Source organism: Stenella coeruleoalba (genome assembly GCF_951394435.1).
Source record: "Stenella coeruleoalba genome assembly, chromosome: 6".
Lineage (NCBI taxonomy): Eukaryota > Metazoa > Chordata > Mammalia > Artiodactyla > Delphinidae > Stenella > Stenella coeruleoalba.
This window is the reverse complement of record NC_137151.1, coordinates 34888835-34907950: the sequence shown is the minus strand read 5'-3', so window position 1 is coordinate 34907950 and position 19116 is coordinate 34888835. Positions and strand designations below refer to the sequence as shown.

At 39.3% G+C, this 19116-nt stretch overlaps 1 protein-coding gene across 8 annotated transcripts in view; it reads right to left on the bottom strand.

The window, feature by feature from the left end:
* The window catches only part of R3HDM1 (R3H domain containing 1), a 118745-nt gene that overhangs the window by 14306 nt on the left and 85323 nt on the right, over positions 1-19116 (bottom strand). For all 8 annotated transcript variants that reach the window (XM_079925243.1, XM_079925245.1, XM_079925238.1 and 5 more), the window contains 2 exons: positions 5439-5542; positions 3199-3371 (listed from right to left, as the gene is read on the bottom strand). In XM_079925243.1, the coding sequence (XP_079781369.1) occupies positions 3199-3371; positions 5439-5542 (277 nt within the window). The remainder of the gene's footprint in view (positions 1-3198; positions 3372-5438; positions 5543-19116) is intronic.

The following is a 19116-nucleotide window of genomic DNA, read 5'->3' as shown; positions in this document are numbered from 1 at the left end:
ACAAAATGGGGAGTTAGAAATCAAAGTTATAATAACACTGTCTTTGAGATAATAATTGTTTAAAAAATATTAATCTCTTAATTCATGTAGAAAGCAAAAAGTGGAATTATAAACCATTGGAACAATACTACTAGCTTTTATAATTGCCCATGTACTTAACTGAGAGCTTTTTCCCCCATATGGCTTCATGTTACCGTTTAGCATATTTTCATTTCACTCTGCGGGACTCTTGAGAACTTCTGGCAGGGCAGGTCTCAAATTTTGTTATCTAGGAATTCTTAATTTCTCCCTCACTTTTGAAGGGCAGTTTTTTTTTTTTTTAAATTTATTTATTTATTTATTTTTGGCTGCATTGGGTCTTCATTGCTGCACATGGGCTTTCTCTAATGCCAGTGAGTGGGGGCTACTCTTCGTTGTGGTGCGCAGGGTGCGCGGGCTTCAGTAGTTGTGGCTTGCAGGCTCAGTAGCTGTGGCTCACGGGCTCTAGAGCAGAGGCTCAGCAGTTGTGGTGCATGGACTTAGTTGCTCTGCGGCAGGTGGGATCTTCCCGGACCAGGGATTGAACACGGGTCTTCTGCATTGGCAGGTGGATTCTTAACCACTGCGCCACCAGGGAAGGCCCTGAAGGACAGTTTTGCTAGATATAGGATTCTTGGTTGACGGTTTTTCTTCTTGTAGCACTTTGAATATATCGGCCTGTTGCCTCCAGTCTCCAAAGTTTCTGATGAGAGATCTGCTGATAATCTTGTGATGAGTTGTTTCTTTCTTGCTGCTTTTAATATTCTTTGTCTTTCTAAAAATTGATTACAGTATGTCTCAGTGTGCATCTCTGAGTTCACCTTACTTGGAGTTTGTTGAGCTGCTTGATGTTTACATTCATGTCTTTTATCAAATTTGAGAAGTTTTCAGTCATTATTTCTTCAAATATTCTCTCTGTCCCCTTCTCTCTTCTCCTTCTGAGATACCCACAGTGTTTATGTTGGTCCACTTGATGGTGTTCCATAGGTTCCTTAGGCTCTGTTCACTTTTCTTCATTCTTTTTTGTCTGTTCCTCAGACTCGAATCATTTACATTGTCCTATCTTCAAGTTCTCTGATTCCTTCTTTTGCCTGCTCAAATTTACCAATGAATTCCTTTAGTGTATTTTTTCATTTTAGTCATTGTATTTTCAGCTCTAGAATTTTTCCTAAATGGCACAGAAATTTATTTAATAATTTACCCACTACTGAATATCAGACTATTTTCAGATTTTCAGTGTTACAACAGAGAAGAAAGAAATATCCTTGCAAACATATTCTTGCATGTTTCTTCCACAATTTTTACTAGACAAAGTTCTAGAAGTGAATTTGTGAATCAGAGGCCTTCCACATTTTGAAAAACGTCACTAAACTGCACTCCAAAAAGAGTTGTATCAATCAATTTACCAAGAGTCACAAGAGAGTTTACAACTGGATATATTTGCCAACACTGCAAATTAATAGTCTTCCTAAATATCCCAGTTATACAGATAAAAAAACTATTTTTATATTTTTATCTCTTTAATGGCCACTGGCCATTTATAGTTTGTGAGCTAGCCTATAAGTGACCGTTGCCTTTTTTATTTTGATATGATTTTGTCATGTGCATTGACAAATTTTTTTAGTTTGTCTTTAAAAAAAAAATTAAAAACCTTTCAATGTTGTAGACAAACTTTCAAGTATATAAAAGTATATACTCATCATAGACAGATGAGTATAACAAACTTCCATATACTCATCATCCAGCTTTGATTGTGATATCCCCTGCTTTTTTTCTTACTAGACAATTTAAAGGAATTCTCAGATTATCACAGCATTTCACTTGTAAATATTTCAGTATATAAATATTTCTATCTAACAGATAAGAACTATTACAAAAAACCCCACCTTTATCATACTAACAAATTTAACATATTTAACTGTCCACTTTTTGCCCCAAAATGTCTTTTGGCTGTTCAGTATCCAAGGAAGATCGCCATATATTACATCTGATTTTTATAACTCTTAAGTCTCTTTTATTTATTTATTTATTTATTTATTTATTTATTTATTTATTTATTTATTTGCCGTACGCGGGCCTCTCACTGTTGTGGCCTCTCCCGTTGCGGAGCACAGGCTCCAGACGCGCAGGCTCAGTGGCCATGGCTCACGGGCCCAGCCACTCTGCGGCATGTGGGATCTTCCCGGACCGGGGCATGAACACGTGTCCCCTGCATCGGCAGGCGGACTCTCAACCACTGCGCCACCAGGGAAGCCCTTAAGTCTCTTTTAATCTACAACAGACTCATTCTTCATTTAAAAATGCCATTTATTTGCTAAAGAAATAGGCCAATTTATCCAATAAAATATTCCACTGCACATATAAATTGCTTTATATTTTCTTCCTTTATTTTCTGTAAATTAACAGCAAGACTTAGAGAGGCTTGATTAGACTCAGGTTCAATATATATATATTTTTTTGGCTGCACTGCACGGCTTATGGGATCTTAGTTCCCCGACCAGGGATCAAACCCATGCCCCCAGCAATGGAAGCTCAGAGTCCTAACCACTAGACTGCCAGAAAATTCCCAGGTTCAATATTTTTGACAAGAGTATATCATAGGTGATGCTTCTAAACCACATTAGGAAGCAAATAATGTTTGGTTGGCCCAATTTAATTGATGCTACAATTGAACAGTTGCTTCAAGTGCTGTCTGCCTAATCTACCCATTTTAAAGTTCCCCATAAATCGTTTCCTAATGTTTCTGGCATTTGCTGATGATGTTTCCCTGTTCATTACTTTAACAGGATTCCAAAATAGTGATTTTTAAATTCTATCATTGCTTTTAAATTTATTAGTTGTATTTCTTCTATGATGAAGAGCATTCCCTCATCAACTTTCTGGCTACAGTAAAATACAGTTCAGACTGGAAAGGTAGGATAACAGCTTAATTCATTTTCTTTACCAAATTTCAGATCTAGTTTATCTTCTGAATTTTTAAATTAAAAGGATTTAAATTATGCAAACGTTGGGAAACATATTTAAATATTGAAATAAAGTGTCTGGATATAGAGAATGTTCAAACTTCTTTACTAATCTGTTTGAGAAGATTTCAAATTCGGCATCAAGCCTTATAGGTTGGTCAACCTTATGTAACTAAATATTGAAAGTTTTAAAATTATAATAAAAGAAGCATCTTACCTGAACAATATTGTCTATACTGCTAAATTCCACACACTTCTGTCCTCTCTGGTGATCACAGTAGTATTTGTTTTGCTTCCACAGTGGGGGTGAATGGGCACGAGACTGTGGATTGTTTGGTACACTGAGCTGCATCATCACCATTCCGCCACCAGCTGGTGGAGGTGGCACAGCTGAGAATCAGAATCAGGACACTGCAATTAGCAAACTTTAGCAAATAGCTGGTATCTTTAAACACCAAGATAATGGCAATAATTTTACATCTCTGAAAAAAATTTTACTGCTATTTATGCAAGTCAGATTTAAACTCTAATGCTTATACTACAAGTGCTGTCTTTAAAAAGACATTGAAATTGACTCTGTAGACCTAAACATCTCACTTAACCTCAACATAGTAAGTCAGGAAAGTCCAATTATCTACAACAAGACCTAGTATAGAGTAGGACAATTGCGATATGATCTACAAAAGTGCTTAATTTTTAAAATAAATTCATTTTCAAACGAGCATTATTCTAAATACATAAAGGAACACCCTGGGAAAAATCAGTATCCTATAGAAATTTTGACATACAGAGAAAAGTCGTCTTTTGAGTGAATCGGTCTCATGCGGTGGGAAAAAGTTTGGGATACAGGAATCAGAAAGCACAATTTCAGTGCCCTGAAATGTCCTATAACTCTGGGGAAATTATTTTTCCTCTTTTATTGTATTTTCTCATCTGAAAAAGGCTAGGAAGACCTCCTTGGCTGACTTTAAAGAGTTATAATAATCATATGCATGTACAAACACTGCTAGCTGTACAGTACCTGTGGACTGCAATATCTACGTTCTTATCTGATTTATTCCTGCCATGGCACTGGTACAGCAGCACTACTAGTATTTGGAATGTAACTCTGCTACTCACCACTTCAGTGTAAGGTAAGGTGCCCTGTGCCCCACCTCCCGGGCCACTGTTTGCATTGCAGTAATCGTAATGGTAGTTTCCAATTCCCCAGAAATAGCACCACACTGACCTGTCTAGGCACACCACAGAAGGGCTGACTGCTTAGGAACATCTCAAGGTTCTCATTGGCCCAGCAGCCCATGCTGATGCAGCCACTATTAGTCATGTATTTGATAATCATTTATTGTTTCTCTGCTTCTTTGAGATTACATATGTCAACAGATCATTACAATAAAATATGATAAAGGATTGTTTAAGACACTATGGAAGCAGAGAAAATGAAGCAACAAACTCTGTTTTAAGGACTGAGGAAGGCTTTGCAGAAGAGGTGATTTCTGAGTCAAACTTCAAGGATAAGCAGGATTTTGGCAAACTGGATGGTGGACAGGCATTCCAGGTGGAGGGAAGAACAGGTACACAAGTATCTTTGGCATGAAAGAGCATAGTATATTCTACAAATAGAGTTCTGTATGACTTGAGCATGTATGTATAAATAGAAGGCTTAACTGCTAGGGAGTGTAGATGGAGAATCTATGCAAATTTTTAATTCAGAGGAATAACATGAAGAGACATTTGTTTCAGGACAGTGATTCTTGAACTGTGTATATATGTGTGCATGTGTTGTGGAGGAGGAAAGCTGGACATGGGGCAACATGAAATAAGCAAAACACATAAGAAATTACTGTGAAGACATGAAAAGAACTGACCAAAAGTAGAGGCAGTGAGGAAGGAAAGACGGTACCAGCTTTGAGGAAATGGTGAAGCCTGAGTGTGAAAGGGGAGAACGGAAGAGAGTTATAATTTTGCCATTTGTATTGGACCCTAGATAGAAGGTGAGGAAAGGGAGGCAGGAAGAGGGAGAAATATTAAATCTAGTGCCCCGGACACATCCCTGAGTAGGAATGTCCAGCAGGCAGTTGGCTATGTGGTCTTGTCTCGACAGAAATAAAATTTGGGAGACACTGGCAAAAAGCCGTTGTTGAAACCGAGGAAGTGGCTGGACTTCCGAGGAAGAAGCTGAAGAGTAATGAGAGATGGTATCCCAGAGAACATCACTACTTATGAGGCAGGCAGGAAGGAGAGCCTGAGGAGGAGAATCGGAGAGCAGCGGCAGTGGTAGCAGGGGAAAAGGAAGAAGTGGGCGGAACCTGTTAGCTCTGATTTCTCATGGCACCCTGCATACTCTGGGTACATCTCAGTACCTAACAAGTTGAAAACCTTTATCTAGAAATGTCCAAGGAACTTATTTCTCAAATGGACAAACCACTGTCTTCTTTTTTTCCAATTGTCTATTCATACCTGCACACTGGTGGCCTTGAAGCTGCTGGGAATTGCATGGTGAAGTAGTTCGAGGCAACTGTACTTGTTCTGATCCTGGAGGTTGCAAGTAACCCACTGAGGAGCTATGGGAAAAAAAATCAAACATACAAAAAAACACAGCACAATGAGATGGAGATGACTGTAAAGATTCTTTGAATGAACAGTCCTATAAATTTATTTAAATAAAATTATTTTTCAAGTAGGTCAGCTTAGTAAAAGTCAAAACTAACTCTTTTCTAAACTGAGAGTTATAAATAATTACTTTTTGGATAAAAATCACCTTGTTTTTGACAATAACACAGATTTTTAAAAATAACTCCTGATTTCATTGCTCTTATTCTTTTACGACTTATTCTAAATATGATTTTTGTACTGTTCAAATAATTATTTTAAAAAGAAGAAAAATAACTCACTAATTTTACAGAATAAAAAGGTACTTTATTTGGATCTCACTAAGCTATACTTTAGAAGAGAGAATATGCAGTTAGACAATGATGAGACTCAGAAAAAAATACGTTATTCTCTAAAAAATGTGCTATCTAAGGACATAAGGTACTATCTAAGGAATAAAATAAACAATAGAACATGATTCAGACATATTCTAATAGAAATACTGACAAAAATAGAAGGCTGTTATTGTAAAACCATTAAGCTATTACTGTATTTTTCAATGGTTAGTCTTTGAGGATCAAACTAATATGGGATTTGTCGTAATATGTCTTTAAAGTTTTCTCCATTTAGCAATTTCAAGAAAATAGTGAAAATCATAGAGCAATACCGTGAATTCTTTCTGAGAATTCTCAAGGAATCAGAAATCTTAATTTATTATAAAACCCTGTTACCACCCTTTTTTAATCATTTAAATCAACTTTCTTTACACGGTATTTTATTTCTTAATCTAGCTTTAACAACTTTTTGCATTTACATCTCACATAACTGCATCAAAAATACTACATTAGATCCAAGTACTGAATTACAGAAAATACAGGGAGACATGTTAAACAACACCATGATGACACAATCAGTCAAATCCAGACTCTGGGACACTCTACAAGACAAATGTGTGAAAACATAAGCAGTACTTGTGAGGTAGCTGGTAATACAAAGACCAACTGGATATTGGATATAATTAAGAAATTAACTGTTAAATTTTTTAGAATGTGAAACAGTACTATTAAGTTAGGTAGGTTTAAAAAAACCTTTTAGGGATACCTATACTGAAATACTCGTGAATGAAAATAATATGATACCTGGGTTTATTTCAAAATAATATGGGAGGAGGATGAAATAGAAGTTTAAATGAAAACAGATTAGTCATTAGTTGATAAATGTACAAGCTAAGTGATGGGTACATGGGGGTTCAGTACACTTCTGTTTACAATTATGTGTATTTAAAAATGTCTGTAGGGACTTCCCTGGTGGTCCAGTGGTAAAGAATCCGCCTTCCAATGTAGGGTGCGTGGGTTTGATCCCTGGTCCGGGAACTAAGATCCCACATGCTGTGGGGCAACTAAGCCCGCGTGCCTCAACGAGAGAGCCCAAGTGCTGCAAACTACAGAACCCACGTGCTCTGGAGCCCTTACGCCACAACTACAGAGCCCACGTGCCCTAGAGTCTGCATGCCACAACTAGAGAGAGAAAACCGCACACCACAACTGGAGAGAAGCCCAGGTGCCACAGCTAGAGAGAAGTCCACATGCTGCAAAAATGAGCCTGTGCACCACAACCAAAAAAAAGAAAGAAAGAAAAAAAGATCCTGCACACCACAACAAAGACCCAAGGTAGCCAAAGGAAAAAAAAAAAAAAGGGACTTCCCTGGTAGCACAGTGGTGAAGAATCTGCCTGCCAATGCAGGGGACACGGGTTCGATCCCTGGTATGGGAGGATCCCACATGCCTCAGAGCAACTAAACCCAAGCGCCACAACTACTGAGCCTACACTCTGGAGCCCGCAAGCCACAACTACTGAAGTCCGCACGCCTAGACCCCATGCTCCACAACAAGAGAAACCACTGCAGTGAGAAGCCTGCACACCGCAACGAAGAGCAGCCTTCGCTTGCTGCAACTAGAGAAAACCCGCACACAGCAACGAAGACCCAACGCAGCCAGAAATAAATAAATTTATTAAAAACAAACAAACAGGGCTTCCCTGGTGGCGCAGTGGTTGAGGGTCCACCTGCCAATGCAGGGGACACGGGTTCGTGCCCCAGTCCGGGAGGATCCCACATGCCCGTGGAGCGGCTGGGCCCGTGAGCCATGGACGCTGGGCCTGCGCATCCGGAGCCTGTGCTCCGAAACGGGAGAGGCCACAACGGTGAGGGGCCCGCGTACCGAAGAAAAACAAAAACAAAAAAACCCAAACAAACAAAAACATTAAAAAAATGTACCAAGGAACTTAAAAACAGTCATATCTTATGATCTATTAATCCCACTCTAAAGACCCTATAAAAATGAAGAAATTCAAGTTGCTCACCAGGGTTAATAAATTATTGTATATTCATAAAATCAAACATTAAAAATTATATTTACAAAGAAATTTTTAATGACGTGAAAAACTCTACACCACACGAACAAAAAATATCCAATAGTATCACAACTATGTTAAAACTACATACAAAGACTTCCTTGGTGGCGCAGTGGTTAAGAATCTGCCTGCCAATGCAGGGGACATGGGTTTGAGCCCTGATCCGGGAAGATCCCACATGCTGCGCAGCAACTAAGCCCGTGTGCCACAACTACGGAGCCCGCGTGCCACAGCTACTGAAGCCCGTGTGCCTAGAGCCCATGCTCTGCAACAACAGAAGCTACCACAATGAGAAGCCCGTGCACTGCAACAAAGAGTAGACCCGCTTGCCGCAACTAGAGAAAGCCTGTGCGCAGCAACAAAGACCCAACACAGCCAAAAATAAATACATAAATAAATTTATTTTAAAAAACCAAAAAAACTACATACGAAAAGAAAAAAGATTGAGAGAATAATATGAACATGACAGTAGCAGTTAACTTTTCCAAAAATGCACACAGGCATTTAACAATTCTAATCACTAAAAATACCCTATGAAAACTGCCCGAAAAGTTCAACTTTTAAATGCTGCATCAGGGATTTAATATCAACTAATAATCTGAATCTCCTTCAGAAGTCACAGTATGCCCTGTGAAGACAATTACACTGATCTTCTGAAATATAAGTCACCTTCAATTCATTTGAGGGGTAAACTTCAGTCAGGTTTGCTGTCTCTGGAAGAAAATATTAGCTTTCTGCCTTATAAGCTCTTTGCAATTCAAGGTGACTTCTACCTTATGTATTTTTGTGATGAGGATATCTAGCTAGGACAATATAAACAAACCCTCAACCAATTAGAATTTGACCAAACTATATGCTCAATTAACGAAAATAAATGCCAAATAAAACTTTTATTGTACAATATTTGGAGTTTTCCTTACATGCAAATGGCCAATTTTTCTAGGCTTTCTGGTTAAATGTTTATATTCCTAGAAGTATTCATTTATAGCTCACCTATTTCCAATGTGAAAGATTAAAAAAAAACTGAGTACACTAAAAAACAGAGAAGAGAAAACACTTAAAAGCAAAACAGAAATGGTGTAGGGACATCTGGGATAAGATTGTTGTGTTCACTGAGAACCGAATCTACTTTGTGTTTCCCGGCAGCTAAGACAAGTTGGTGAACCCAGAGGATACTAAGACTCTGCCAGGAAGACAAAGGAAGCAAACATTTAAGCCTCTGGCAGACGCTGGGTTACAGGCATATCATAATTGTATTCTATGTTGAATTTAAAGCACGTAGTTAATTATAGAGGAATTTAGTCCTTTGATAGAAGACATGAAATGCAGTTCATAATTTTACCAGCAAACTGAGAAGCTGACGGGGAAATCTTGCCTGAAGAGAGGATTACTTCCTGTTAAAAAATAGGTAGGATGTAGAATTACTTGCAGTAAGGGCTAACATTTTCCTTAAAATGAACTTTGTAGTTTTCAAGTACTTGAATGAGACCCAAGGGTCTGCACTGCACAGTTCACATAAAAGATGCCTTTGGCTTGAGAAATATAAGGGTAGCTATTATCAAACACAATCAACCACAAAGATATCTGTGGTGCTCCTGGGAGAATGACTGAGTTTGAGAAGGGCCATACTCTAACCACCCCACTAGTATAAACTGGTTATTATCAAGCAGCTCTGTCAGTGCAGAGCTAACGGATGTATCACTTTAGTAGCTCACTGAAGTGGTTACAAACATTCACCAAACAGTAATTTTAGCTTTAGTATAGCTGATCCTAAGGTGCTCTTTTTAACAATTACTTAGCTGCTTATTAAGTCTGTGAGACCGTGAAATTGTCACTGGCACTGAGGACGATGCTTGTATGCCTGTGTGATACAGCTGAAGAACAGGTATCCCATTCCTCAAACAGCTTCATAAAATCTTTTAAATATAATTTCAAAAGACAGGATGCCAGAACAATATAATTTCTTCTTTTTTGAATCAAATTTCACCAATTAGAGACTGACTTCTGGCATGACAGCATGTGTTTACCGGTCTGCTCTCCCCACTGAAAGTGGTGAAAGCTATAAAAAAGCAACCATTGAAACCCTATGGAAATGATCCTAAGGATGAAGAGCAAACTAGAAACATCTATTCAAGAACATGTATGAAAACTCAGTAAGAAAAGTGAGTTTGGGGCTCTCCTGGTGGCGCAGTGGTTGGGAGTCCGCCTGCCGATGCAGGGAACACGGGTTCGTGACCCGGTCCGGGAAGATCCCACATGCCGCGGAGCGGCTGGGCCCGTGAGCCATGGCCGCTAAGCCTGCGCGTCCGGAGCCTGCGCTCCGCAACGGGAGAGGCCACAACAGTGAGAGGCCCGCGTACCGAAAAAAAAAAACCAGAAACAAACACGAAAAGTGAGTTTGATATCTGAACCAATACTACTCCTTCCTGCCCCTCCCAGTTTAGTGAAGTACAGACTCTACTCCAGACAGCTGTAGCCAAGAACACAGAGCTCCCTCTCCCCACAGCGCCAGAGGGAGGATTTCTTCCTAGGAGGAGTGGTATGTCAGCTTTCTCATCCTGCCCTCAGGTACCTGTTGCTGAAGCTAAATCTGGGGTGAATGAACATGAGAGGCGGGAACTCCTTTCCACCCAACCTCCACTTGTACAACAGAGGGTCTACTGTGGGTGTGATATGCAGAGAATACTGGGGCCCTGGCCTGATCACCCTTGCCCCAGCTCCTGAAGTGGTGATTTTTCACACTAGGAGAGGTAAGCCAGTGATCCTAGGCTGTGGTCTCCCCACCCTCTACCAAGTGCTCAGCTCATAGGATAGGGTGTCACTTTTAGAGAAGCTAATCACTGTCCAAACCCCCAGCTTCTGAGCCCTGGCTCAGAGATTTTTCTGGGGAGAAAAGAGGCTATAAAACAGCACCTAATGTATTCTCCAAAGAACTGTCTTTTTAAAAATTTATTTATTCATTTATTATTTTTGGCTGCGTTGGGTCTTCATTGCTGTGCATGGGCTTTCTCTAGTTGTGGCGAGCGGGGGCTACTCTTCATTGTGGTGCATGGGCTTCTCATTGAGGTGGCTTTTCTTGTTGCGGAGCACAGGCTCTAGGCGCACAGGCTTCAGTAGTTGTGGTATGCGGGCTCAGTAGTTGTGGCTTGTGGGCTCTAGAGTGCAGCCTCAGTAGTTGTGTGCACGGGCTTAGTTGCTCTGCAGCATGTGGGATCTTCCTGGACCAGGGCTGGAACCCGTGTCCCCTGCATTGGCAGGCGGATTCTTAACCATTGCGCCACCAGGGAAGCCCTCCAGCTTTTTTTTGTTTGTTTGTTTGTTTGTTTTTGCGGTAGGCGGGCCTCTCACTGCCGTGGCCTCCCCCGCTGCGGAGCACAGGCTCCGGACGCGCAGGCTCAGCGGCCATGGCTCATGGGCCCAGCCGCTCCGCGGCATGTGGGATCCTCCCGGACTGGGGCATGAACCCACGTCCGTTGCATCGGCAGGCGGACTCCCAACCACTGCGCCACCCGGGAAGCCCTCCAGCTTTTATTAATTACAAATAATACTGCAGTGAACACCTTTAGCATTATCTTTGCACCTTTGTGCTGGTATTTCAACCAGATAAATTTCTAGAAATAGAACTACTGGATTAAAGGTGGATTCTTAACCACTGCACCACCATGGAAGCCCCAAAAGAACTGTCTTTAATTGCAACAGAGTGGGACGAAGTTCAAGCCTACAGGTGCTTCCAGGAACAGTGATGATTGTGGTAAAGACAACTGGGAGGAGATTCAAGATTCAGGCTAAACTGTAGGCTTGCTAGTTTGCAAGAGGGAAACAGGTAAAAAGACAGCAGGAATGAGCCTTCCTTATGTCAGAATAAAAATCAAATATTGACTACAGAAACTTTTTCTTCAAAGGAGACAGATTTTGATTGAATTACTTTGTAGAGCAATTTGTGAGTCAGTTCATTATTGAAAACAACAGGGTAATCAGCTAGCAGTTAGTGGATGCTGTCAAGGAAAAAGAGAAACAAGAGTCCAACCGAAACCACTGTGATTCCAGGATGACTGTGAGAATACCCAAAATAGTTTTCCCTGCTTGAGGAAAAAAATCAGAGGCTGAACATTTGCTGGTGGTGGGAGGTTTAAATAGACTTCATTAAAATAATCCAGTCAGTCACTAAACAAATTAACACGTGAACAACAATAACCAGACCTGCTACAATACATTATCTAAGATGTCTAATTAAAAAAAAAATTACAAGGCATGAAAATAAACAGTAAGGTGTAATCCATACTTTGGATGCAAGCAGGGAACAGAAACTGCCTGTGAGAAAGAACAGATTTTTCACATTTATCAGAAAGGCCGTAAAGTAGCCATTACAGACATGTTCACAAAACTGAAGGAAACCATGCATAGGGAAGTAAAGAAGGAATGGTGACAAGGTTGCATTAACAAATAGAGAATATTGGGACTTCCCTGGCGGCACAGTGGTTAAGAATCCGCCTGCCAATGCAGGGGACACGGGTTCGAGCCCTGGTGGAGGAAGACAGATTAAAAGAGATTATATAAGTTAAAGAACAGAGAGAAAAAGGAACACAGAAAAAAGAGCTTCAGAGAAATGTGGGGTGTTGTTAAATAAACCTACACATGTATAATGGGATTATCAGAGAGGAGAGAAAGCAGCAGAAATGACATTCCAAGAAATAATGGCTGAAAACACCCCAAATTTATTGAAAAACAATAACCTACTCATCCAGAAACCTCAACAAACTCTAAGCAGAATAAATGCAGAGATCCAAAGAGATACCATAGTAAAAATGCTGAAAGTCAAAGACACGCAGCAAGAGAAAAATGACTAGTTACTTATAATGTAACCCCAGTAAGATTAACAGCTAACTTCCCAGCAGACAAGATGAAGGTCAGAAGGCAGTGGGAAAACATATTCAAAATGGTCAAGGGAAAAACCTGTTAACAAAGATTCCTATATCCAGCAAAGCTATTTTTCAAAATGATGGCAAAACTAAGACTTTCCTTAGTAAATACAAACTGTGAATTTGTTGACGGCAATAGGCACTTTACAATAGGCACTAATTAGAACAAACACAAAAAGATAAAGAGTACAGTATTATGGACTGAATGCTTGCATCCCTCCCAAATTCATATGTTGAAACCCTAACCTCAATGTAATGGTATTTGAAGATGGGGCCATGAAGAGGTAACTAGGTTAGATGACGTCATGTGGGTGGAGCCCTGGCCCAATGAGATTAGTGCTCTTATAAGAAAAGACATCAGAGAACTTGCTCTTCCTCTGCTTGCACAGGCTGAAGAAAGGCCAAATGAGCCCACAATGAGAAGGTGGCCATCTGCAAACCAAGGGGAGAAGCCTCACCAGATATCAACCCTGCTGGTACCTTGATCTTGGATTTCCAGTCTCCAGAACAGTGAGAAAATAAATTTCTGTTGTTTATGCCACCCAGTCGTTATGGAAGCCTGAGCAGACTAATACAACCAAGAACAGGTAATTATGTAATTGGAAAGACTGTAGAAATGCATATTTTCCCTCCTTTCTTCTGATTTTAGAGGCAAGTGTATAAAATAATATGTATATAATATAATGTTGGGCCTATAACATATACAAATGAAACATATTTGCCAATAATAGCATGAAGAATGTGGGTGGGAACAAAGCTGTATGGGCTAAGGAAATGCCTACTGATGGTAAGGTAATAGTTATAACAATGTATTGTGTTTGTAATATTAATATAATATGTGTAACAAGAATACCAGAAAAAAGGGGGGAAAGAGAATAGAGCAGTGTAGCAGTAACTTTTCTTTATATCACTAGAATTAAACTAGTGTAAATCAGAAGCTGACTTGGATAAGTTAAGATATATATCGTAAACCCTAGAAAAACCACTAACAAAAATCCTCTAGAAAAGTAAAATAGAAAGAAAGAAATTAAAATGCTACATTAGGAAATATTCATTTAATGCAAGAGAAAGCAGGAAAAGGAAGAATAAAAAAACAAACACAGGAGATAGAAAACAAAAAGCAAAATGGCAGACATAAGCCAAGTACATTAATAATAACATTAAATGTGAACGGATTAAATGATTCCATCAAAAGACAGAGATTGTCAGGATAAAAAATGATCCAACTATATGCTGTCTACAGGAGACACAAAGGCTGAAAATAACAGGATGGTAAAAGATATATCACACAAACAGTAACCACAAGAAACCTGGTATGTCTATATTAATATCCGACAAAACAGACTTTAAAACAAAAACTGTATGAGATAAAGAAAGCAATTCATAATGAAAAAGGGTCAGGGAAATATAATAGTTGTAAACGTATCAGCTCCTAGTAAAGGAGCACCAAAATACATGAAACACACACTGAAAAGAATGTAAGGAGAAATATACAATTCAATGATAGTAGCTGGAGATTTCAACACTCCACTTGCCTTTTTTTTGACCGCACCGTGTGGCTCGTGGGATCTTAGTTCCCAGACCAGGGATTGAACCCAGGCCCACGGCAGTAAAAGCAGGGAGTCCTAACCACTGGACTGCCAGGGAATTCCCAACACTCCGCTTTCAGTAATGAATAGAACAACAATACAGCAGATCAACAAGGAACAGAAAACCTGGACAATACTATAAACTAATTAGACCTAAGAGACATCTACAGAACACTCCATCCAACAATAACAGAATATACAATCTTTTCAAGTGTACGTGGAATATTCTCCCGATAGACCATATGCTGGGCCATAAAATGAACCTCAGTAAATTTAAAAGGATAGAAATAATACAAAGTATGTTCTCCAACCACAATGGAATGAAATTAGAAATAAACAGCAGGAAAAAACTTGGGACACACACAAGTAAGTAGAAATTAAACACCACAATACTATGTTACCAACAGGTCAAAGAAGAAATCAAAATAGAAACCAGAAAATACTTTGGGATGAATGAAGATGAAGATACAACATGCCAAATCTTATGGAATGCCACTAAAGCAGTGCTTAGAGGAAAACTTATAGCTGTAAATGCCAATATTAAAAAAGAAGAAAGATCTCAGATCAATAACCTACACTTCCATCTTAAGACATTGGGTGGAGGGCTGGGGGACAGATCACCAAACCAAAAGCAAGCCAAAGGAAGTAAATAAGAAAGATTACAATGGGAATAAACAAAATAGAGAACAGAAAAACAAGATGAAAATCAGTAAAACCCAAAAGCTGGTTCACTGAAAAGATCAACAAAATTAACAACTTTTTGTTAAATTGACCAAGAAAAAAAGAGAGAAAACTCAAATTATCAGAGTCAGAAATGAAGAGGGGCGATTACTAGACTACAGAAATAAAAAGGATAATAAAATAGTATGCAAAATTGTATACCAAGAAAATAGATCAAATTCCCAGAAATATACCAACTGCCAAAATGAACTCAAGTAGAAACAGATAATCAGAATGGATCTATAACAAATGAAGAGATTGAAGTAGTAATCATAAAACAACTTACACACACACACACACACACACACACACACAAGCCCCTGCATAGAAGGTTTCACCACTGAATTCTATCAAAAATTTAAAGAAAAATTAACAATAATTCTTCATAAACTCTTCCGAAAAACATAGAAGAGAACACTTCCCAACTCATTCTATATTACCCTAATACTAAAACCAGACAAAGGCACCACAAGACCACAGACCAATATCTCTTATGAATATAAATGCTAAAATCTGACCAAGTGTGATTTATCCCAGGAATGCCAGGGTCTTATAATATCTGAAAACCAATTAATGTAATACATTATATTTTCTCAACATGATACAGAGTACCTATGAAAAATCCACAACTAACATCTTTATTAAGGTGGAAGACTGAATGCTGTCCAGTCACGAAGGAGACAAGGATGTCAGCTCTCACTACTTGTATGGAACAGTGTACTAAGCGTTCCAGCCAGAGCAATAAGGCAAGAAAATGAAATAAAAGGTACCCAAATTGAAAAGGAAGAAATGAAACAATTTCTTCACAGATGACAAGATCATGTATATGGAAAATCCCAAGAAATCTATTTAAGAAGTATTATAACTAGTAAATGAGTTCAACAAAGTTGTAGGGTACAGGATCAGTACACAAAAAATAATCTGCATTTCTATACACTTCCAATGAACAATCAAAATGAAATTAAAACAATTCCATTCATAGAATCATCATGAAGAATAAAACACTTAGGAATAAGTTTAATAAAACAAGTGAAAAATCAACTCTAAAAACTACAGAAGCATTGTTGAAAGAAATTAAAGATCTAAATAATTGAAAAACATCCCATGTTCATGGAATGGAAGAATTAACATAGTTAAGATGCCAATTCTCCAAATTAATCTACAGATCTGACACAATCTCCATCAGAATCCCAGTTGACTTCTTTGTAGAAATGGATAAACTGATTACAAAATTCATATGGAACTGCAAGGGACCCAGAATAGCCAAAACAATCTTGATAAGAGAACCAAACTGGAGGACTCACACATCCTGATTTCAAAACTTCATCAATACAGTGTTGCACTGGCACAGGATAAACAGATTAGTAGAAGAGCACTGACAGTCCAGAAATAAACCCAGACATCTATGATCATCTGATTTTCAATAAGGGTACCAAGACCATTCAATGGGGAAAGAACAGTCTTTTCAACAAATAGCACTGGGAAAACTAAATAGTTATGTGCAAAACAATGAAGTTGGATGCTTGTCTCATACCATATAAAAAATTAACTAAAAATGGATCAAAGATTTAAATGTCAGACCTAGGGGCTTCCCTGGTGGCGCAGTGGTTGGGAGTCCGCCTGCCGATGCAGGGGACATGGGTTTGTGCCCCGGTCCGGGAGGATGCCACGTGCCACGGAGCAGCTGGGCCCGTGAGCCATAGCTGCTGAGCCTGCGCATCCGGAGCCTGTGCTCTGCAACGGGAGAGGCCACAGCGGTGAGAGGCCCGCGTACCGCAAACCACCACCGCCCCCCCCCAAAAAAAGATTTAAATGTCAGACCTAAAACTATAAAATTCTTAGAAGATATAGACATAGATCTTGGTGATCACAGACCTGGTAATAAATTCTTTGATATGATACCAAAAGCATGAGCAACAAAAGAAAAAAAGATAAAATGGACTTCATCAAAGTGAAAAACTTTTGTACTTGAAAGGACTGCATCAAGAAAGTGAAAAGACAACCCACAGAAAGAGAGAAAATATTTACAAATTATATATCTGTTAAAGGACCTGTACCAGAATATATGAAGAACTCTTACAATTCAACAATAAAAAGACATACAACCCAATTAAATTGAGCAAAGGATCTGAATATACATTTCTCCAAGGAAAATATACAAATGGCTTAAAAAGCACATGAAAAGACATTCAGTATTATTAGTCATCAGGAAAATCAAAATCAAAATCACGAGATATTACTTCACACCTACTAGAATGGTTATAATAAAAAAGTCAGATAATTAACAAGTATTAAAGGATGTGCAGAGGACTTCCCTGGTGGCACAGTGGTTAAGAATCCACCTGCCAATGCAGGGGACACGGGTTTGACCCCTGGCCCGGGGAAGATCCCACATGCCGCGGAGTAACTAAGCCCACGCACCACAACTAATGAGCCTGCATTTTAGAACCCGAGCGCCACAACTACTGAGCCCGCACACCACAACTATTGAAGCCTGCACACCTAGAGCCCGTGCTCTGCAACAAGAGAAGCCACTGCAATGAGAAGCACGTGCACCGCAATGAAGAGTAGCCCTCGCTTGCTGCAACTAGAGAAAGCCCGCGTGCAGCAACAAAGACCCAACGCAACCAAAAATAAACAAAATAAATAATTTATATTAAGAAAGAAGCATGTGGAGAAATTAGATCACTCATGCACTGCTTATGGAAATGTAAAACGTTGCAGCTGCTTTGGAAAACATCATCCTCAAATGATTAAACATACAGTTACCACATGACCCAGTGATTCCACTCCCAAGTATATACCTAAGAGAAATGAAAACAGATGTCTACACAAAAATGTACAAACTAACGTTTACAGCAGTAGTCAAAGGTGGAAACAACCCAAATGTCCATCAACCGACAAATGGATAAACACAATGTGATATATCCCTACCATGGAGTATTATTCAGCTATAAAAAGGAGTAACCTACTGGTAATATGCTACAACATGGATGAACCTTAAAAACATTACGCTGAGTGAAAGCAGCCAGTCACAAATGACTACACATAATTCCATTGATATGAAATGTCCGTATCAGGAAACTCTACAGAGACCGAAAGTAGATTAGTGGCTAGGAGATGATGGTGGTGGTGGAGGGAGTTGGAGGGTGATAGCTAAAGAGTACGGAGTTTCCTTTTTTTCCCCCTTCATCAGTATATTCACATTAAAATTTTTAAAACTGTGATGAAATACACATAGCATACAATTTATCAACTTAATCGTTTTAAGCATATAGCTCACTGCCATTAAACACATTCACATCGTTTCACAATCATTACCACCATCCATCTCCAGAACTCTTCATCTTGCATAACTGAAAATAAGCCCATTAAATGGCAACTCCCCATTCCTCCTTTCCTCAGCCCCTGGCAACCACCATTCTACTTTCTGATTCTATTCATTTGATGACTCTAGGTAACTCAAATAAGTAGAATTATACAGTATTGGTCCTTTTCTGACTGGCTTACTTCACACAGTATAATGTCTTCAAGATTCATCCATGCTGTAGCATGTGACAGAATTTCCTTCCTTTTAAAGACTGAATAATATTCCACTGTATGTGTACACCACATTTAATTTATCCATTTATCTGCTGATGGACACTTGGTTTGCTTCTACTTCAGGGTTTTGTTTTTTCTTTATAAATTTATTTATTTTATCTTTGGCTGTGTTGGGTGTTCGTTGCTGCACGCGGGCTTTCTTTAGCTGCAGCAAGTGGGGGCTACTCTTCGTTGTGGTGCGCAGGCTTCTCGTTGTGGTGGCTTCTCTTGTTGCGGAGCATAGGCTCTAGAGTGCAGGCTCAGTAGTTGTGGCGCGTGGGCTTAGTTGCTCCACGGCATCTGGGATCTTCCCGGACCAGGGCT